This window comes from Elephas maximus, chromosome 20 (assembly GCF_024166365.1).
Source record: "Elephas maximus indicus isolate mEleMax1 chromosome 20, mEleMax1 primary haplotype, whole genome shotgun sequence".
Taxonomy (NCBI): domain Eukaryota; kingdom Metazoa; phylum Chordata; class Mammalia; order Proboscidea; family Elephantidae; genus Elephas; species Elephas maximus.
In genome coordinates this window covers 10,481,982-10,504,855 of record NC_064838.1, presented here as the reverse complement: position 1 = coordinate 10,504,855, position 22,874 = coordinate 10,481,982, and the positions used below count along the sequence as shown (strand labels likewise).

The 22,874-nt window shown below is 37.1% G+C and overlaps 1 protein-coding gene across 12 annotated transcripts in view; it reads right to left on the bottom strand.

Annotated features, from left to right (window-relative positions):
- KMT2C (lysine methyltransferase 2C) overlaps nucleotides 1-22,874 on the bottom strand; it is a 397,882-nt gene that overhangs the window by 90,298 nt on the left and 284,710 nt on the right. For 11 of the 12 annotated variants that reach the window (XM_049863292.1, XM_049863298.1, XM_049863302.1 and 8 more), the window contains 8 exons: nucleotides 22,462-22,590; nucleotides 20,396-20,515; nucleotides 17,775-17,905; nucleotides 15,757-15,937; nucleotides 12,010-12,114; nucleotides 10,509-10,646; nucleotides 10,290-10,322; nucleotides 10,070-10,189 (listed from right to left, as the gene is read on the bottom strand). In XM_049863292.1, coding sequence (XP_049719249.1) covers nucleotides 10,070-10,189; nucleotides 10,290-10,322; nucleotides 10,509-10,646; nucleotides 12,010-12,114; nucleotides 15,757-15,937; nucleotides 17,775-17,905; nucleotides 20,396-20,515; nucleotides 22,462-22,590 — 957 coding nt within the window. The remainder of the gene's footprint in view (nucleotides 1-10,069; nucleotides 10,190-10,289; nucleotides 10,323-10,508; nucleotides 10,647-12,009; nucleotides 12,115-15,756; nucleotides 15,938-17,774; nucleotides 17,906-20,395; nucleotides 20,516-22,461; nucleotides 22,591-22,874) is intronic. The other variant, XM_049863297.1, reaches the window with a different exon arrangement.

Here is a 22,874-nt window from a genome sequence, read left to right as displayed (position 1 = left end):
TGCCAGCAGAAAATCTTACTTTTGTACAAGGCCTGAGTTGATTGACATCTCATGGATAATTGAGGAATGGCTGAACTATGGCCTTGTGAGGGAGGCCCCATTTTGTAGCTGACCAGGACCGAGATAAATAAAAGACTGAAATGCATGCAGAGGCTCTCAAGGCCTCCTGGTTGACAGGAGCCAGAAGGGAAGTGTGTCCTCTGGGACATGGAGTCCTCTGGGACATGGAATCCCTGCGTTTAAAACCCTCCTGGGCCTGGTGAAAAGCAAATACACAAACAAACCAACAAACAAAAGTCACAGCTCTGAGAGCTGCTGGCTATGAGCTGGGTTAGTCAGCAGTGGAGAAACCAATGGTGAACAGCCAACGGCAAGGAGTCCCGGCAGCAGAGAGCCATTCCTAACAGCAGCAGCTGAGAGCTGCTACGCTGGCTGTAAGATGGGCTGGTTAGTGATGGAGAGGCCAATGGCAGAGAGCCTGATGGTAGAGGGCCTTATGGCAAAGAGGCCCAATGGCAGAGAGCTGCTGCTAGGACAGCAGCAGCTGAGAGAGCTGAGCAATCTGCTACACTGGCTATGAGCTTGGACAGTTAGCAGCGGACAGCAGAAAAGGCAATGGCCTGACAGAGAAGCTGAGTCGGGGTACCACCTCGCAGAGAAGGAAGCCATCCAGCAGAAAAGCTGTGCCTGCCGACTGCTGGTAGAAGGCAGTAATGCCAGCCAAGAATGTTCTGAGAACTGCACCCACAGAGAGATTATCAGCTCCATGAGCCTTTTTGCTCTGAGAGCTGCCCTGGTTGGAAGTTGTCCTGCACTGAAGAAGGGAGAGATGTGCTCTCCACTTCAGAGATCGTTCCAGACCTTGCCTGTGTGCTTCCTGACACTGACCCTGAGTTGTTCCTGTTACTTCCAAGTTGATCCTGATCCCAAGTTGTAGCCTATTGCTTCCCTAATATAACTGTGAGTACGGTCTATGAGTTTTGTGTGGCTGTTGCAATGAATTATTGACCCCAGCAGAAAAGTAGAGAATGCCATGAGGGGAGCCACTGATGTCAAAAATAATGGAGAAGTGGGAAGGCAGAGATATATACTTAACCTCTACCTCAAAGGAACCAGCTTTATGCTGATCATGATTCTTATTCTCATGAATTTAAACAGCTCAATGTGCTATATACTACATTTGGTGTCAGTCATTATGGTATCTTACAGAAAACACATGGTAACAATTAAGGCAAGAAGCAGTTATGATGAGTCTGTTTTATCCAAATGTAAGCCACATGTTTAGTCTAGCAAAAATCAAGGGAAATTTATGTTTAAAGGCTAAACTGGTAGAAACCCAAATATTTTAATTATGTACATTAAGAAATTTTCCATATAAACACAAAATTGGTAGTAAAGATAACATTAAATTATTTGTACATTCCAGCACTTATGCAAAAACAAGATGAGAGGTTATAAAGGTATCATTAAGTTATTCAATTCAGTATGTAATCATGAAGCAATGACAATAGGATATAGAGAAATGATTCTATGCTCATTCCAATTATCGAAACTATATCCCACCACAGACTCCAAACTCCTTTCTCCAGGAAATTCGCCTATCTATTCCTACATATTTTAATTCTAGGCCATTAGATTTTAACAAGTTCTCCAGAAAGGAAGAGAAACTAAAACTTATTTTATCTTGCAACTAGTTACAGGTAGTTGAAGAAAGCTGACCAAACAAAATAAGCAAATTTCCACAAAACCAGGAATTTCAATAGAGTCAACAAGGGTAGAAATGTGTGATGGTTAAGACTGTGTGTCAACTTGGCTGGGCCATGATTCTCAGTGTGTATATGTGATCACTTTCATGACTGAGTCTGCTGTGAGTAGCCAATCAGTTAAAAGGGAGTTTCCTTGGGGGTGTGGCCTGCATCCAAATATAAGTGGTGTTTTGGCTTTTTTTTTTTTTTTTTTTTTTTGCTCTCTCTGGCTCCTGTGGTTGCCTCCTGTTCGTCTGACCTCTGGCTCTTGGGACTGAAGCTGCCAGCTTATCTGCGGACCTTGGGATTTGTTGATCTTCACAGCCTGAGAGCAGGAACCCTGCTTTCTGACCTGCTGATCTTGAGTTCACCAGATCCTGTGGCTACGTTCAGAGAAGCCTCTGTCCTGATCCACGGGGACTTGGGACATTCCAGCCTCTACAATTGCGGGAGCCGTTTCCTTGATATAAATCTTTCTCTCTCTATATTTATATGCTTTACTGGTTTTCCTTCTCTAGAGAACCCAGCCTAAGACAAAAGGTCACTGACTGAAGTCTGAAAATATTTATTGGGCACATATGATGTGCCAGTGTATAAAGTGATAAACAAGACAGATATGGCCCTACTCTTTGTAATGTTCATTTTCTAAAAGGAAGAAAGTAATTACGAAAACAAGTAATTATATTTGTGCCATGTGCTACAAACAAAAGGCAAAGGAGTGGGTGTGGGTGTGGTGATTGGCTCATCTCTGAGAAAATGACACTGAAATTAAGACCAGATCAATGAATACAAGGCAGTCCGGTGTGGCTGGAGAGTAGACTTCAAACAGAGAATCAGTATGTGGGAAGGACTACAGAGAAAGTGTGCTGGGATAGAAACTGGGAAGAAGGGTAAGGGACAGGCACTGTTATGTCTTCCCCACTGCCATAAATGAGCAAAAGAATTCTGGTTATAAGATACATTACGGATTTCCAGAGAATTTCAGGGAAGTGTGTGACTGACACAACTCAGAGATCAGTAATTTTCTATGATCACAAAAGGATTCTGCTATTAGTTTGTGTACGTGATTACTAAGGAATAGGGCTAAATTTGCTTGTTTTATACATACATACATCAAACCAAATCCAACCAGCTGCTGTTCAGTCAATTCCAACTAATGGCTACCCCATGTGTGTCAGAGTAGAATTGTGCTCCATAGAGTTTTTTCCTTTTTAAAGAATATATTTTCTTTTCGTTGTTGGTGTGAATACGTACAGCAGAGCATACACCAATTCAACAATTTTCACATGTACAATTCAGTGACACTGATCACATTCTTTGAGTTGTGCAACAATTCTCACCCTCCTTTTCCGAGATGTTCCTTCCCCATTAACATAAACTCACTGCTCCCTAAGGTTCCTGTCTAATCTTTCTAGTTGCTACTGTCAATTTGATCCCATATAGAAAGATCCTAAAAGAGTATAATACGCAACACAGACATTCTTTACTAGTTAAGTTAAACTACTGTTTGGTTTTAAGAAGGCTTCAGGGGCTATATTTGGCTATGGTTTAAAGATTTTATCTCAGAGAAATAATTTTGGGGACTCATCTAGTCTCAATGGCTCCAGAAAGTCTCTAGTCCATGAGAATTTGAAATTCCGCTCTACGCTTCCCCCGCTTTGATGAAAATTCTTCTACAGAATTTTTAATCAAAATGTTCACCGATGGTACTGGACACCATGCAGTTCTTTTGGTTTTATCGTGAAGGACGCAGTTATTCAAGGAGGCAATTAGCCACACATTCCATTTCCTCCTCCTATTCCTGACTCTCTTTCTTCCTTTGCTGCTCCAGGTGAAAAGAGAGCAATTGTTGTACCCTGGATGGCTGCTTGCAAGCTTTTAAGACTCCAGGCAGTATGCAATGAAATAGGAAGTAGAGCAGAAGCACTAAACATGGCATTAGGCCAATAACTGGGATATCCCATGAAATTATGACCCTAAACCTCCAAACCAAGGAAGCAAATCCTATGAAGTGTTTGAGTGTACGTAAGCAACTCCAACAGCTACTTTTTAAAAACTATTTGCTGTAAAACCTACAAAAAAAAACCTTCTGCCAATTCAACTTTTTCTAGGTGTACGACTTGTTGACAGCAATTACATGAATCAGCTATACTCACACTGAAGTCGAGCTGATTCTGACTCATAACCACCTGTAAGACAGAGTAGAGCTGCCCCACATGGTTTTCAAGGCTGCAAACTTTACAGAACCAGAGTGCCATATCTTCATCCTGTAGAGCAGCTCCTGGATTTGAACTCCTGACCTTTCAGTTAGGAGGTATGTGCTTTAAACCCTGCGCTACTATGGCTCCTTACTGGCTGTATAACTCTCCCTTAGTCAGTGCAATTTTTCCATCATCATAATCTGAAACTCAGTACTCCATAAGCAGTAAGTTGCCCTTTCCCAATCCCTCCCACCCCTGTTAACCACTAGCAAACTCTACATATTTGCCTGTTCTAATCTTTTTATATAAAAAAAATATAAGTGAGGTCATATAACAGTTGTCTTTTTGTGATCGACTTATTTCACTCAGCCTAATTTTTAATATCTTTAAGCTCCACCCATATTGCTGCAACTATCAAGACTTCGTTTCTCTTACTGGCTGAGTAGCATTCCATTGTATGTAAGTACCACATTTTGTTACTTATTCATTTGATGGGCATTTAGGCTGTCTCCACCTGTTGGCTATTGTGAATAGTGCTGCAATGAATACTGTGAGTCTCTGCTTTCAAGTGTTTTGGGTATATACCTAAGAGTGGAATTGCAGGGTCATATGATAGCTCTATTTTTAGTTTTTAGAGGAACCACCATGCTGTTTTCCACGACGGCTGTACCATTTCGCGTTCCCAGCACCAACGAATAAGGGTTCCAATTTCCCCACATCCTTGCCAACACCTGCGTTTTTTTTTTTTAAATCTCAGCTATCATAGTGGAGCCCTGGTGGCATAGTGGTTAAGAGTTTGGCTGCTAACCAAACGTCAGCAGCTACAATCCATTAGCCATTCCTTGGAAATGCTACGGGGCAGTTCTACTCTGTCAAATACGGTCACAATGAGCCGGAGTCTTGTTGGAATCTAAGTTATTCCAGTGGGAGTGAAACGGTATCTCACTGTGGTTTTAATTGCATCTCTCTGATAGCTAATGACACTGAGCATCTTTTCATGTGATTGGTGGCCATCTGAATGTCCTCTTTGGTGAAACGTCTATTGAAGTCTTTTGCCTATTTTATGACTGGGTTATTTGTCTTTTTGTTGTTAATTTTTTGTAGTTTTGATATATTTTGGTTATTAGATTTTTATCAGCTCTATGGTTTCCAAAGATGTTCTTCCAGTCGGTAGCTTGTCTTTTCACTGTTTTGGTAAAGTCTTTGAATGAACAGAAAATTTTAATTTTTATGAGAGCCCATTAATTTATGGTGTTATATTCTGTGTGTGATTCTGTTATTATATTAAATAATCCATTCTTAAGACCTAGGCCCGACACCACTGTCAACTGCATTTTCTTCTAAGAACTTTAGGGTAGTTGATTGCACATTTAGGTCCTTAATCCATTTTTAATTTGTTTTCGTGCATGGTGTGAGGTACGGATCCTGTTTCATTTTTCTGTGTGTGGAAATCCAATTTTCACAGCGTAGTTTATTGAAGAGACTCTTCTTTTCCCATTGAGTGCACTCAGTGTTCTTGTCAAAAACCAACTGACCATAGATTGTGGGTATATTACTGGACTCTTAATTCTATTCATTGGCCTATGTGTTTATTGTTATACCAGGACCAGGCTGTTTTGATTACTGTAGCTATGATAGGTTTTAAAATTAGCAAGTGTGAGACCTACTTTGCTCTTCTCTTTCAACATTGCTTTAGCTATTCAGGGCCTCTTGACATGCCATGTAAAGCTGAGGATTGATTTTTCCATTTCTGTAAGGAAGGCTGTTGGAATTTTGGTCAGAATTGTGCTGAATCTATAGATCACTTTGGGTAATACTGACATCTTAACAATATTAAGTTTTTCAATTCCTGAACATGGAACAGCTCTCCATTTATTTAAATATTCTTTCATCTCTTTCAGCAGTGTTCTAAAATTTTCATTGTGTAAGTGTTTCTCATCCTTGGTTAGATTTATTCCTAGGTATTTTATTCTCTTAGATGCTAATTTAAATGGAATTGTTTCCCTTATTTCCCTTTCGGATTTCTCATTGCTGGCGTATAGAAATCCGACTGATTTTTGTTTGGTAACCTTCAACTTTGCTAAATTTTTTTTTTTTTTTTTTTATTAGTTTTAGACGTTTTCTTCTGGACTCTTCGGGATTTTCTCTCTCTCTCTCTCTAGAGAGAGATTTATCTCAAGGAAATGGCTCACACAGTTGTACAGGCTGGCAAGTCCTAAGTCTGTGGGTCAGACATCAGGCTGGAGGCTTCTCCTGACTCAAGCAGCTGTGGAGACTGATGAGCCCAAGATCTACAGGTCAGACTGCCGGTTGTTCACAGGCTACAAAGGCTGACAAATCCAAGATCAGCAAATAAGACGGTAGGCTGCTGCCTCAAGTCTCAAGAATATGCTTCACTGGTTTTGCTTCTCTAGAGAACTCAGCCTAAGACAGATACTTTTTATTTCTTTTTCTTGTCTTTACTGATCTTGTAAGGATTTCTAATATAATACTGAATAAGTGGTAAGACCAGGTCCAAAACCAAACCTGTTGCCATTGAGTCAATTCTGACTCATAGCAATCCTCTAGGACAGAGGAGAACTGCTCCATAGGGTTTCCCAGGAGCAGCTGGTGGATTTGAGCTGCCGACCTTTTGATTAGGAGCTGAGCTCTTAACCACCGTGTCACCAGAGTGTGAGAGCAGGTAACCTTGTCTTATTTCCAATTTCATGGAGGAAGCTCTCAATCCTTCTCCATTAAGTATGATGTTGGCTGTTCAAACATGCCCTGAATCATACTGATGAACATCTTTTCTATTCCAATTTTCCTGAGTGTTTTCATCAACAAAGGGCGTTGGGTTTTATCAAATGCTTTTTCTGCATTCACAGAGATGATCATGTGGTTTTTTTCTTTGTACTATTGATGTGGTGTGACTGGTTTTCTAATGTCAAATCATCCCTGCATTCCTGGTATAAATCCTACTTGGTCATGGTGTATGGCTCTTTTAAAATGCTTTTGGATTCTGTTTTCTAGTTTTTTGTTGAGGTTTTACATCTATTTTCATAAGGGATTAGCCTGTAGTTTTTCTTGTGGTATCTTTATGTGGTTTTGGTATCAGGGTTATGTTTGTTTATAGAATGAATTAGGGAATATTCCTTCCTTATCTATCTTTAAAGAGGGTTGGTGCCAATTCTTCTCTAAATGCTCGGTAGAATTCTGCAGTGAAGTCATCTGGTCCAGAACTTTTTTTGTTAGAAGGTTTTTGATCACTGACTCAATCTCTTCACTTGTTATGGGTCTGTGGAGACTTTCTATTTCCTCTTGAGTTCAGTTTGGGTAGATTGTGTGCTTCTAAGAATTTGTCTATTTCATTTAGATGATGTAGTTTTTTGCCATACAGCTGTTCATAATATTGTCATAATTCTCTTTATTTCTATCAGGTCAGTTGTAGTATCTCCTCTTTCATTTCTTATTTTGGTTATTTGCATCAAAATTTTTCTTTTTTCGGTCAGTCTAGCTAAAGATTTGTCAACGTTACTCATCTTTTCAAAAGAACAACTTCTAGATTTGTTGATTATACTATTTTCCTGTTTTTATTTTTGCTCTGATCTTTGTTACTTCCTTTCTTCTGGTAGGTTTAGGCTTAGGTTGTTCTTCATTTTGAAGTTTCTGGAGTTGTCAGCTTAGGCTGTTGATTTGAGGTATTTCTTGTTTTTTCATGTAGGCACCTATTGCTAGCAGTTTCTGTTTGAGTACTGCCTTTGCTGCATTCCGTACGTTTTAGTATGTTGTGCTTTCATTTTCATTTGACTCTAAGAAATCTGTGATTTCTCTTTAGTTATCTTCCTTGACCCAGTGATGGTCTGATAGTGTGGTGTTTAATTTCTATATGTTTGTGTCTTTTCCAGGATTTTTACTTTTATTAATTTCTAACTTAACTCAGTTGTGGTCAGGGAAAATATTTTGTGTGATTTTGTTAAAGTCCTAAATTTTGGGATGCTTGATGGTGAGGACTGCTAGCTCATACTTAGAATCAATAACTTACTGTTTCTGTTAACCTGTAAACTTTATACACTTTACCTTGTAAGTAAGGCAATGTTTTTTTTGTAATCGACCTAGGATGTTGTCAGCTTCTTCCCAAGGAGCTCCGATACAAACAGTCTGTCTACCCACTATGTTCCCAGAAAGGAAAGTTTTGCAATTGTCTTTTCACTCTCCCTACCACGTAAAACCCCTATAGTCACCAAGTAGCACATATCACCAAGTATAACTATTCAATGAAGCACACACATCACCAAGTATAACTAATCAACAAAGCACACACATCACCAAGTAGTAACTAATCAACAAAGACTCTTTAAACCCATCATGTTAAGATCCCCACTTCAGATATCCTGCCCCTCACTTCCCTGAATCACCATTCACCTATCAGGAATTTTGTATCGATCTTTTATTTATTTATTTATTTATTTTAATTTTTATCGTGCTTTAAGTGAAAGTTTACAAATCAAGTCAGTCTCTCATACAAAAATTTGTACACACCTTGCTATATATTCCTAGTTGCTCTACCCTTTATGAGACAGCACACTCCTTCTCTCCACTCTCTCTTTTCGTGTCCATTCGGCCAGCTTCTAATCCCCTCTGCCCTCTCATCTCCCCTCCAGACAGGAGCTGCCCACACAGTCTCATGTGTCTACATGATCCAAGAAGCTCACTCCTCAGCACTATCATTCTCTATCCCACAGTCCATCCAAACCCTGTCTGAAGAGTTGGCTTTGGGAATGGTTTTTGTCTCGGGCTAACAGAAGGTCTGGGGATGTACTGTTAGTTCTCGATTTTACCATATAAATATGCTTTTGTAACTGTACCACCTTGAAGCACTGTGGTTTCACTTTGTGGACTATGCACTTCCCCAGTTTAAACTGTATTTTGCCTTCAATAAAACTCTTTGCTTTTGCTTAAACAAAGTATGCAGTATCACTCTTTGACAACGTAATCTTTTTAAACTTATCAAAACTTGCTTTGTGACCTAACACGTGGTCTATCCTGGAGAATGATTCATGTGCGCTGGAGTAGAACGTAAATTGTGCTGTTGTTAGGTGGAGTGCTTATATACATGTCTGTTAAGTCTGTCTGATTTATAGTGTCATTTTTTTTCCCCATCCTTTCACTTCCAACCTATTTATGTCCTCGGGTCTAAGGTGTGCCTCTTATAAACAGCACACAATTGGATTTTTTTTTTAAATCTATTCTACCACTCTCTTTTGATTGGAGCATTTAGTCCATTTACATTCATTGCAATTACTGATAAAAAGTGACTCACTTTTCTATTTTGTTGTTTTTTGTGTTTTAAGCCTTCTTTATCTTTTTCCTTTACTACTGCTTGCTTTGTGTTTTGTTGGTTTATTATAGTGAGCCATTTGGTCCCACCTTCTCCTTTCCTTTTACGTATGTTTTTTAGATATTTTCTTAGTGGTTACCATAAATATTACACTTAACACCTTGTATTTATAATCAATAAGGTTTTCAGTGGCTTGATTTTTGGAAGTAGATTGCCAGGCCTTTCCTTGAGGCAACTCTGGGTGGATTTAAACTGTCAACTTTTCAATTAGCAGCTGAGTACTTAACTATTTGTAGCAACCAGGCACATACTTATGTACATAGTGTCGTTGTTAGTTGCTGTCAAGTTGATTTTGACTCATGGCGACTCCCGTACGCACAGCAGAACTGCTTCACAGGGTTTTCAAGGTTGTGGTCTTTCAGAAGCAAATCACCATTTTTGTCTTCCGAAGAGCCTCTGGGTGTGTTCAAACCACCAACCTTTCGGCTAGCAGTTGAGTGCTTAACCATTTGCACCACCCAGGGACTCCTACATGCATATATAAACCAAACTTGTTACCGAGTCGATTCCGACTCATAGTGACCCTATAAGACAGAGTAGAACAGCCCTATAGGATTTCCAAGGAGCAGCTGGTGGATTCAAACTGTTGACCTTTTTGGTTAGCAGCCGTAGCTCTTAACCACCGCACCACCAGGGCTCCACATACGTATATGTGAAATTATATACATACACAGAGACACACATACGTGTATATGAAATTACACAGAACCATATTTGATAAACTTTTTCTCTTCGTAACATACCTTGATTGTGTATTGGCAACAGCTGTGATGGGGGTGGGGGCTGTGGTAATGGAGCTGGCTGAGTGGTCGCAGGACTAAGCACAGCAGTAAACAAGTCCTCAACATCCTTTCCTCCAAGCTCTGTAAGACAAAATAATAATAGTAATAAGACTGAAAGACTATCGAGGCCACATTATAGGGAATGCCATTTTCATAAGCTAAAAATTCAGAATGAGCATACCTGGAATTTTATATAACTTTCCAAGAATTGCTCCTAGAATTAAAATAAAGAAATAGAAATATTAACAACTATCATTTAAATATAATATATAAAATAGCAACTAATTGATATAGAAATTATAAGAATAGAAGATAAATTATAAATAAGCATGCAGAAATCTTTGAAAATCATATTTACTCATGTGTTTTAGAAAGCCTAGATGTAGGGCAAATATTTTACCATCTGTGACCATTTTGTCTAGTTCAGGACTGAGGATTCCATCTAGTTGCTCTTCACTTAGTGGTCGTGAATTCTGACTGACACTTGGCTGAGGCAGAGAAGAAGGGTCATCAGCGACGTGGCCAATATCTATTCCAGCTAAAGGAGTGAGGTAAACAGATTAAAGAGTGAACTCAGAACACTCAAGCAAAAGACATAAAACTGTTTACCAACATTAATTAATATACAACAATACGGTAAAAAAAGAGCAATGGAAAGTCTATACTCCAGAATTAATCAGGATTCCATCAGACTAGACAGCCAACTGTTAAAAACTTGGCACAATGTAAACATAAGTGCTACTTAAAAGTTGTATTTTAATCGAAGTAAATATATTTCCTGAGTAACACAAGAACACATCTGATTTTAAATTATTGCTAATTTCCACAAAAAATAAGCACCATATGATTTAGATTTGGGTTTGGTTTTAAGACATCAATATACAAATATTTGCTTCAACTTGGAAACGTACAGTTCAACTCTCATATACAATATGCGAAACAGGAAGGATGTTTCACATAAATTAACAAAAAGCTCTAAACCTCTAATGTTTAATAACAATCATTCTTTGTGAACAATTTCAATTACAGACTGTATTTTTAAAATATTCTGTAGTCACAAAACAAGGCTATATATATAATATCATAACATGCTTTAGCTCATACGAATTGGTATTTTACGCAAGAGTCACGTTTAGTAAAAGTGGCTTATTGCCCACTTTTTTTCATGCTTTCTGAATGTTATTACTATTAAAAAAGTAAAAATTCCGCCTGCTCTTATTTGATCTCATATTAGGAACAAACGCTACATAACATTTGGGTAATATGAAAAATTACATATTAGCAAGAATAGAACTAGTCATTAAAAATAAACGAATAAATAAAACTATGGAAAAAGTCATCCAAAGCACAGTAGAGCTGTCCTATGCTTTAGCCACACACAACATGGGAAAAGCCAAGTATGGATTAGTGACAAAGTAGCACTACTAACACACATGCATGCGCCTAGAGGCTGTTTCAGCTGAAACCACTATAGAAATGAAGGCTACTTCTAGTCAGTGGTCATCCATTGCTCAGTTTCTTACCAAATGGAAAAGGTGAGCTCTCAACCTGGAAAGTGCATAAATCAAGACCTACAAGACCCAAACCAAATAAAATGGATGATTACCACAGGGGCAGGAAGTGAGGGGAAATGCAAACAAAAGAAGAATCAAGATACAGGAAGAATATAAGGCTATATGCCTTAAATATGATGCAATCAGAAAGACAACAGAAATTAACTAACTTGCTATTTCCCCCTTCTAAGGCAGAAAAATCAAGGTGGACCAAATGAAATGCTGAGTTTTCTGACAAAGCCAGTGAGTGCTTCAGGAATCGGGAAAGAGGCAAAAAAATAAACTTGTTCCACACACCTCTCACTCACATCATAAAACAGAAATCAGGCAGATAGTACTCATACATACCAGAATGGTCAACTGATTTTGCTAGGTCATCTGAAATTATTCCAAGGATGTCATCGTCTGTGTTTAATACTTCTGAGAGGTCAGCTAATGGGTCATCAGCAGTACCTATATATAGTATTTTTTAAAAAGTTATAATATTTTCTTAGACATTAAGTTTTGAAAGACCCTCACTCACTCAACCATTTACTAAACACCTATGGTATAAAAGACAGTGATTCTTTATTTTAAAATCAGGAATTTTCCATAGCAAAGGCACTCCAATGTTTTGAATACAGAAGCTTATTAAAAACTGAGATGATTTCTGTTTTCTGGCTAGTGCACATTGGCAATAAAATTTAAAATAAAGACTTGTAAACAATACAAGAAATAATAAAGAAACAAAGGAAGAAAAAAATTAAGAAAGTAGCATCTCTAAAAATGACAACTAGGAAAAAAACACAGTAGGAGAAGGTAAATAAAATATGAACGACAGACCATTACTTAGAAATTCACTGTAAAGTATAAGCCAGGTACCATCTAGCTAGATGCTTAATGCCAGTGATGCTCTTCATACTAATTACTCACTCAGTTACTTGTTTAAAAAATTTGAACATCCATAGAGCTATGTCCAAGGTTTATGTATCAGGCACTGTTCCAGCCACTGGGAATACAGAAGTGACTAAAATCAAGTGCTTGCTGTCACAAAGCTTACTCTCTCAGAGGAAGTTAGACAGTACGTAAGTGGCATCAGGATAAGTGTTATTAAAAAATATAAAATGAAAAAAGCAGCTTAAGTTATGGAGATGCTATATTATAGATAAGATGGTCAGGGAAAACCTTTTTGAGAAGGCCACTGAGCAATAATCTAAATGAAGTGAGGGCATTAAGATGCAGAGAGAAGGAGAGAACACCATCCAGGCAAAGGAACAGATGGTGTAAAGTCCCTAGGGCAGAAGGGCTTTGCCAACACAGGAGGCCAGTGTGGTTGCACTAATAAAGGAGGAGAGTGGCAGGAAATAAGAGAGGCAGCTAGAGCAAGATATTGTACGGTTTTACAGGTTTTGGTGAAGCCATGGGCTTTATTCTAAAGTGTAACGGGATGCCACTGAGGGGGAGGCTGAGCACTACGGGATGGTATGATTGACATGCAGAGGGAACGCAGTGGCTGGCATGTGCAGAACACACCTGGCAGCAGGGATGTGAGAGTGGGCACGACTGCAGACCCTTAGGAGGCTGCTGCTGCAGTCTAAGGGCATGGGGATGACCACCTGTACACGGTGGCAGGAAAGGGGAGGTAACAAGTGGCTGGCTTTGGGGTGTATTTTGAAGGCAGAGACAAATTTGTGGATGGGTTATATTTGGAATGTAAGAGAATGACAAGTCATGGAGGACTCCAAGGTTTTCTGGCCTAATTAAGTAGGAAAAGACGGGAACTCTTATTTAGGCTAGCTTTAGTAAATATGGAAACCCTGGTGGCGTAGTGGTTAAGTGCTATGGCTGCTAACCAAAGGGTTGGCAGTTCGAATCCGCCAGGCGCTCCTTGGAAACTCTGTGGGGCAGTTCTACTCTGTCCTGTAGGGTCGCTGTGAGTCAGAATCGACTTGACAGCACTGGGTTTGGTTTGTTTTTTGGGTGTTAGTAAATATATTACTCATTCAATTAAAGAACATCTGAAATTTTTAATCCATCTCGAGTATATTTTTATATAAAAGAAAGGACATAAGCTTAATCCTAGGTTAAATATCTCGGTGAAACACAAAGAGTCTTGTTCCATTAAAAAGTTTATTGCTCAGATAGAGTTCATACGTAAAAACATTATGACTTTTCAAACTGATAGCTAATGTAAGCTTATGTACCCAAATAGAAATTTTTTAGAGAAACAAAATTACTTCGATAATGTATTCTCTAATGTAATCTATTTGAAAGAAAAGAATTCTGGGTATTTCTTTCAGGGCTCATCATGTGTGTGTTTTGAAACCAAAGGAATTATACTGCACAATGTAGCTAACATTAAAAAAAAAGTTACGTCTAAAAAGCTTGATCTACCTGAAGAACCCAAAAAAACTAAACCCGTTGCCATCGAGTCGATTCTGACTCATAGCGACCCTGTAAGACAGAGTAGAACTGCCCCACAGAGTTTCCAAGGAGTGCCTGGTGGATTCAAACTGCCGAGCCTTTGGGAAGCAGCCACAGCACTTAACCACTACATGACCAGGGTTTAAGACATTTTATATCTTATCAACAAATTATTAAAATTGATGTAAAGGACCATATCAAATGAAAGGGTAAAAAAAAAAAAAAAAAAGCCTAAAAAAACCTTTACTTGTTTATTTCCCCTTATAAAGGCAAATGAGTAGTTCAACTGCAAAGAGCATTACATTAAATTCAGGTTTTGAAACGGGTATTATTCTAGTCCTCCAACTTTGGGCTTTATAGATAAACCATTCTCTTCAGGAACTCTGTGGAAAAAGTGACTTCAAATAATGGAAAAGGGAACAAAAATAACTATCAGTGTCTTTTTTTTTCAATCACAGTATGTTTTTGTCCAGTTTCAGTTCTCTTCCATACAAAAACTCAAGTGCAAATAGCTTCTATAAATGACGAGTCATGATTTTTATAAGATCTCTTACAAAGGGGCCAGAGATCTTTCATTGTACATTATTTTAACAACATATTGATGTGGATAAGAGCAGGTAAGTGCCTAAAACAACAGAATTAAGGTCGAATGATTTGCTGAAGACTGAACAAACAACACTTGGCTGTTAGTTGAGTGTTTTAATTTCCTAACCACCGACAGTGAGGCAAAGATGGCTGGATGTGCGTGTGTATGCATGTGAGGGGATAGATGGCGTCTACGCACGCCAAGTAATTAACTCCAGATAATGCCAAGTTAGTGAGACTGAAACTACTTAATACATTACAAGTAAAATTTTCCACGGAAGGTTGCCTTAAAATTGTTTTCTAAAATAAGTTTTAAAATGAATTTTTAAGTAATAAATGCAATCAACAGTAAACGGGGAGATTGTCAGAAGAACATTAATGGCACCATAAAACCTACAAGTGGTGGGAAAAAAACTGAGTTTACAATTTTTCCATTTCCATCTAGTTAAATCCCTAGAGTCCTGTTTGCAGTAGTATTACTTTACAAACATATCTAAGTTTTCGCATCTTTCCCTGATCCTAAATAGAACCCATGTTCACTATGTATCTAGGGCAGTGGTTCTCGACAGGGGGTGATTATACCTGAGGAGCATTGGGCAATGACTGGAGACATTTTCGAATTGTCATGAGGCCAGAGATGCACTGGATGGACTTCCTCCTACAACAAAGACTTATCCAGCCCAAACCCTCAAGAGCGTCGAGGCTGATAAAACATGATCTATATATTTCACCGCATTAACAGTCTGTTAGCCAGTTTCCCACCACAGTATTTTCTTTTCTTCTATCCTGAATTTCTTTGGGCTGTATAATAAATAAAAATCTATATTATGTCAGTCACAGATTATTGATGACGACTCACCAACTATGGCTAAGTTATACCCCTGGTACCTTGCCCACAGCAAAGGATAAACTGTACATTTTCCTTCATGACCCCTCATTTTAGTGGTAATAACAAAGTAAATTAATTTGCCAAACTGTATAGAACTTTGTACTTAAAAATTTATGCTTCTGTAAAGTTGAACATAAAAAAGCAAATAAGGACAAACTAAAGCATTTCAAAGGTTTAGTTTAAAGGAAGACTGATTTCTTGTGAATTATTCCAAATACCTTGAGTCGCAGGTTTTGCTGGAGTTGAGGATGAAGGAAGCAGTGGATCTAAGGAAGGATCCAAGAAATTCGTGTTCATGTTTGTTTTACATGAAAGTTGAGCTGGATCTTCTGATAAATTATCTAAACCCAGCTTGTATTGTCTACTTGTATCTAGAAGATCTTTTCCAAAAAAAGCTTCCTAAACAAAGATAAGCACATATGAAAATCATTAACTTCATTATAAAATTCTAAATAGACATTAGAAAAGCTTTGTACTTAACAGTAATGATTATTAATAAATACAGAAAGATCCTGTCAAATTTTTTTGTATAAAAGATTTGCCTTATTTAAAATTTTTTGTAGCTTTACTACTGACAAATAAAATTATGCAAATAAAGTCACACAATTACATGAAACGTGTTTCTAGCAAATGCAATATTTCAACAATTTCAGTAGATTTGGCTACAATTAAAATTAAACTTACTAGATTTACAAACTTAATTCATATTAGAAGCAAAACTAAAGCTTCAAAAATATTATTAATATTTATAGACTACTTGTGGCAGTTCTACTCTGTCCTATAAGGTCACTGTGAGTCAGAATTGACTCGATGGCACACAACAACAGCAACAATCTAATAAAATCTACATAAATATTACCATATGCTCAAAATTTTCGTTTATTAAATACAGCAGACTTTTTACTCAAATGAGTGCTTGATTTTTATACTCCTGATTACTAAAAAGGAGCCCTGGTGACACAATGGTTAAGAGCTTAGCTGCCAACCAAAAGGTCTGCAGTTTGAATCCACTAGCTGCTCCTTGGAAACCTTATGGGGCAGTCCTACTCTGTCCCATAGGGTTGCTATGAGTTGGAATCGACTCGATGGCAACAGGTTAATTACTAAAAAAGAAAACTGAGGAAGATGTATGTTAATTGAAAGGAAATGTATTTTAAAACCAATTAACCTAGTAATGGATTACTGGAAAATTAAGGGAAAAAAATACAACTGAAGCAACATATGCAGTTCTATTGAAGGAGAGATCAGAGGAATAGTCCCAGACACTGAAATTCAGACGGACACTCAAGGATACTCTGTTCTAATTCATTTCTTACATAAGAAGAAATAGAGGCCCAGAAGGATGGACAACTTGCTTAGGAACCTAGGTCAGCTAGTTGCTAAGCCAGATGTTCAACATCAATCCTATTTCTGATTTAGGTTCTTCCAATATATCACATAACATTGAACTCTTCTGTGACATAATATTTACAAGATAAACTAGAAAGAATTCTATATTCATGTAGCTGACCTCTATCAAACATAATCTCTTTATATTAAGAGATATTTTTGTAACTCATATTTTGGGAAAAAAAATTTGGCTGAAACCTTTGACTAATTGGGACTATAAAAGTGGTAAAGGATTATTAAGACTATAACTGTGGCTGCTAAAAAGACATCTTTATTCAGTGAACATAACTACTGTAACTTGTATTGGCAAAGCAAATTTCAGTAAGACTTGGGTTGGCAAGTATACGGGTGAGACTGGTTTGGAAGGACAAGCTTTCCAACTCCAAAGTACCCTCAAATAAAACTAAAAGACTTTGTCATGTTGTATAAATACTTAGAAATAAACAAATGTGATAGAAAGAAGTTACTGAAAGGTATCAAACTACAAAAAAGGTAAATGTTAACTTTTACGATCCTCCGGAAGGTAAATATGGCATTTTTATGATAAACACCAAACCAAACCCACTGCCATCGAGTCGATTCCGACTCATAGTGACCCTGTAGGACAGAGTAGAACTGCCCCATAGAGTTTCCAAGGAGCGCCTGGTGGACTTGAGCTGCCTGCCAGCCTTTTGGTTAGTAGCCGTAGCACTACGCCACTAGGGTTTCCATTTTTATAACTTGAAAGAAAAAACAAAACAAAACAAAAGCAAGTAAAACATTAACACAAACAAATCTATTTTTTCACAACTCACTGTATTACATTTCCTTAACTAACTACAAAATACAACGTAAAGCAAAATATTACTTGTAGATAGGCAGGGAAGGTTTCCTCAAGCTTATTTTTCCGTTTTCGGTATCTCTTCTTTATTTTTTCTGTACTTTCAGTAACAGAAACAGATTCGTCAACCAGAGTATCTGGTAACTGCTCACTCCAGCCTAAAAGAACAGTCACATTTATAAATATGTGGCACTTAAAATTTTCAGATGAATTCACTCAAGGTAATTTTATAGCTTACCAACATATACATAATTCCATAAAAACAAGCAAGCTTTTAAAAAAAAAAGACTGCAAAGTTTATTAGTAAGTTTTAAAAGTATCATAAAAAATTCATTTCATGTCTATTTAGTATTAGCAGATGTTTCCTATTGTGTTTTCTCTTAATCATCAGTATTTCCTTGCAAAGCAGAAACATTCTTTAAACTAAATAATTTGTTAAAGATTATGAAAATAGATAATGCTCATGAATAGAGAAAATAGCTAAGGGAATTCAGCGATTACAAACTTTTTGTAGGGGATAATGTGAATATCCATCCAAGGTCTTAAAGTGTTCTTCAGTTCAGCAATTCCTAGCACAGAATTCATTGCAAATGAGGTATCTGTAACCTGTGTGCACTGTGAAAATACAGGACCGCGAAAACGAAAAATACGTGATCTTAAAATCAATCAGAAATGGAAATAAAATTTTGGGCTATAAAATTAGCAAAGAAACAAGTATACTACTTAAAGCAGATAAGTGAGCAATCAAACCGACACTCTCGTCTGCTTCTAAGTGGTAGAGTAAATGGCACACCCTTTCTGAAAATCAGTGGGGGCATTTCTGTTGCCAGACTACACAGGTGGACTGATTCTTCCTCTGAAAACAAGTAAAAATACTAGATGAACATTTATTTAAAAAAATCTCTTTAAATGTACCAGTAATCTAGCTAGAAAGTAAAGAATTCCCAGGGACCAAAACTTAAGGTAAAGCAGGAACCAGGGAAGTAAGCAAAGAACTAAATTAAAAATCTTTGAAATTTGCTGAAATCTGGTGATCTTGAATTCCAGTTTTCAGAGCCTTTGAGGTATGCAGAGTAAAGACATAGCTTAAGGCCCTCCCAAAGTAGAGTGGCTAACCGGTGGCGCCTTTCATTAACAAGAAATACGCCCACCCCATCTCTTCCATCCATCACATCACCACAAAGAAAGAAAACTGTCATGTCAGGAATCTGGTACTGGGTAGAAAGGTGAAAATGAAAATCTTTCCCAAGAATTCAAATTCAGCATAACTCTAATATGGGTAAGAATCCTAAATTCATGTAACTTGGGTGGACCAAAAAACTTCAAGATAAGAACTTAGTTTAAAGTAGTCCTGGTAGCACCTCACCCTCCTGGGAGTAACAAATGAAAATCTTCTGAAAAAACCCACTTTAAAATTCAGTTCTCAAAAAATTCAAACAGAGAATGTTCCAAAGAAAGTGGGCTCATGGTTAAACACACACACACACACACATCTCTACATCTCACAATACACACAATGAAATGAGGCACTAGGAGACAGAGCCAGCAGATACAAAAAGGAGAATCAGATACGCAGAGGCTTTGGGCATTTCGTATTCTATCTACATCTGTTAGATCCACGAAAATATATGTAAGGAATACGCTACAAAGAGAAACTAGAAAGTGTTAAAAGTACCAATAAGGTACCTCGGAAAAGGAAAAACTTGTATATAAAATAAAAAACTCAATGAATTAGTTCGGATGAGACACAGATACTAAACTAAAAGATAAATCTAAAGAAATTATTTAGAGGACAGAATGGAGAGAGAGATGGAACCCATGAAAAAGCAGTTCCACTGAACGCATCAAATTTCTTAATCAGGGCTTATTATTACCGTGTTATCATATTAGAAACTTCTTGAAAACCATTACTGTGTTTCCTTTTTAAACTGTGCAGCAATTTCTCATGTTTAGGAATTCACCTGAGCTCAAAGCTCCATCCCCAGTAAAGGAGGAACTCTACTGACAGACACGCTGAGCACATCTCATTTCTCTTCATACACTCTATCATTCAGAATACATAGACTATATTCAAAACATATGAAACACAGATTATGACCAACAGACTACAAAGTCTTCATCAGAACCAATTCTCATATTGGCTGAAAAGAGAATAGTGTATTTTTAATCGATAGAAAGCTATGGCTTTGACAAAGATTTAGCTTTCTTTTAAGCTTTAAGGGAGAGTGACAATATTAATTGGAAGATGCGTTTTTAAAGCAATATACAGTTTTGTTAAAGACTGTTGGAGTGCTTTGTCATTTTCAACTACACAGTTGAAAAATTTCAAATTTTATGCCAAGTAACTAAGAAACAAGGGAAGAAAGGCCTCTTGTGAGATAACCAGAAAGCACTTTACGTAAGTTTAAGTGACTGCATTCCTGAAATGTTTATATTGAATACAGGGTGGAAAAAAAAAACAAAAACAAAACTCAAAGAATATAATCTATTGGATTTAAACTATTTCCTATCAATGCTACAGATATGAACCTTAATGCTTTGATCAAGAAGAGGCAATAAGGTTGTGACTGCAGCACTATTTAGGACATCTTTTTCCAATTACAGACATCATGACAGAGGTTTTAAGCCAAACAAAATCAGTATCGTACCATCATCTCTGCTAGGTAACTGCTCAGAAATAGAGCCTGAGGAATCTTTTCTGATCACAGATCTTTTGGTTTTTCCTTGCCCTGTTCGACTTCTTTGCCGTACCATAAATCCACCAATACCTATCCAAAAAAGAAATTGGGTAGACTCGTAAATAATATATCCCTATATTTTATTTTCACAATATAATGACGCATTTTCCAAAATTCAATCTGGGCTAATTTAAATCAGAAATCTCACATTTTTATGCAAAACATAAAAGTTTGTAAATAAGCAAATAAAAAAAGTCAAAGCTTTTGCTATCACTAACCAAACAGGAATTAAAATTCATCGGCGTACAGAATGACTGCACACATTTTCTCTTCTAGACAATGTCAGAATAACAACAGCCAATAAGTGATGCTTATCTATTTAACAAATAGTAACACATATATCATCAATCACATTACTTGTATACTAGCTGAGAAAGAAAAGATAGAAGATACTTACAAACCAGATGACCCAAACATTCTTTGATTAATACGACTTCAGGGGATTGTGTCTATTTATTCCATATTCTCATGGTCTCTGGACCTGAGACACACAGAGCGCTATGGCTGAGCATGAAATCTGGAGCCAGACTGCTTAGGCTCAAATTCTGGTTACTAACTGATTTTGGGCAAGTTACTTCTCAGTGCCTTAGTTCTTTCATTGCAAAAGAAATAATATTTAACACCTCTTCATACATGTTATGAGGATTAAATAAATCAATACACGTAAAGTTCTCAGACCAGTGCCTGACACAGTCAACACTGTAAGATTTTGCCATTATGATACAGTTGTCTAAAGAAATACTTCACGATCTAATGGACCCCTCAACTAGAGGGATGACTTCCATATAGAGGGGGAAAAAAACCACTAAATATAAGCTCCTAGGAGGAATTTATAATTTGGACAGTGTCTTAAAAAAGTAAGAGCACTTATAAGCTCCTAATTAGGAAGAAAAGAAATTATTTACATGAAATGGTTTGAATAAAACGAATCTTACATCCTTGTTAGAGACATGGCCCATCTGGAGGGAAGGTTATCTCTTAAGCTCTTGCAGAATACAAACAAAATGGAGACAGAAAGTTCTTCTTTACAAATCAAAAAGGGTTTAGATTACTCTTACCAATAAAATATAAGTAATTGGAGGAATAAAGAGTATACTGATTCAATTTAATACCACATTGATGAGTAAACTGATTTTGGAATACTTGGCTCAGTGAAAATGGAGAAATATACACTGATTTCCTAAATGTCTGTTTTCATTAGTCTAAAGGGCACTAATAACTATTACTTTGTCATCGACCTATTTTCATCACTTTTCCTCATGTTAATTGCATAAAACAACAAACTCAGTATTTTTAAAACAAATTATCAGATATTAATAAACTGCTTAAAGAAAACCTAAAAGTTCCACGCTATGACAAGTCCTATAACTTTTTTTCAGTAGGGCAAACAAAACATGGCCAGCAGGGCAGCTTTCTCTCTACCACTGAGGCAGTGAGGAAGTAAGAGTGTTTAAGCGGTCATAGTATTAACTGGATTATAAATTCTAGAAACATAAGAACTCTGTCTTGTTCATCTTCACACTGTATACTTACTGTCACTCCTGTATAAACACTCAAATAAATTTTTAAACATTCAAATATCAGAAAGTCAATACTGAAAATTAAAAGAATTATAAAAGTATACAAAGGGGGAAAAAGTATACAAAGGGGAATACATAAATGGTTTCCATAGTCCAAATACAAATAAAACCAATTTAGTAAAGCATTTAATAAAATAGTTAACATCTGGGCTAAGGCATTAAATAATGACTTACTGTGCAGTTTTCATTTACTCAGCCTAAGGAATTCATCAGCTAAAAAGCATATTCAATCAGTTTGGTTCTTTAATTTTATACACACAATCTTTAGCTAAAAAAGCTGTTAAGGTGCTATATTTAATCCTGATTAATTTAATTTTAACTCAAGTCCTCAGTGTTATTTTTTTCTTATGTTAACTCAGTTTGATCATACTGCAGTTTCTAGCTCAGGCACCATACCTGGTCTGTATGGTTTCCTTTTTCTTTTCTTGGCACCCTCTGCTCCTTCTGCTCCCTTAGGTTCATCATCCACAGCTTCCCGCTCAGGACTAGATTCGGACTTTCCATCACAATCCATAAGTTCTCCTTCTGGAAAAAAGTAAATGTACAGATAAGATTGGAAAACATTAAATACATAATTTCTAAGTAATAAGAAATAAAAAGCAAAGTGGTTGCTGAGCTATTCTAATCCTGCATCCCAGTTGATAGGAAAAGTATAGAAAGAGATTTTAAAAGCCTTAAATGGTATTAGAAATCGTGCTGCTTATTGCAGTAATCCCAGGAAAGGAAATATTCACAATCAGGGAAAGGGAAAACACACAAAATGGTCAAAAAGTATGAATCAATTTACATTTAACAAATCATCACCTTGT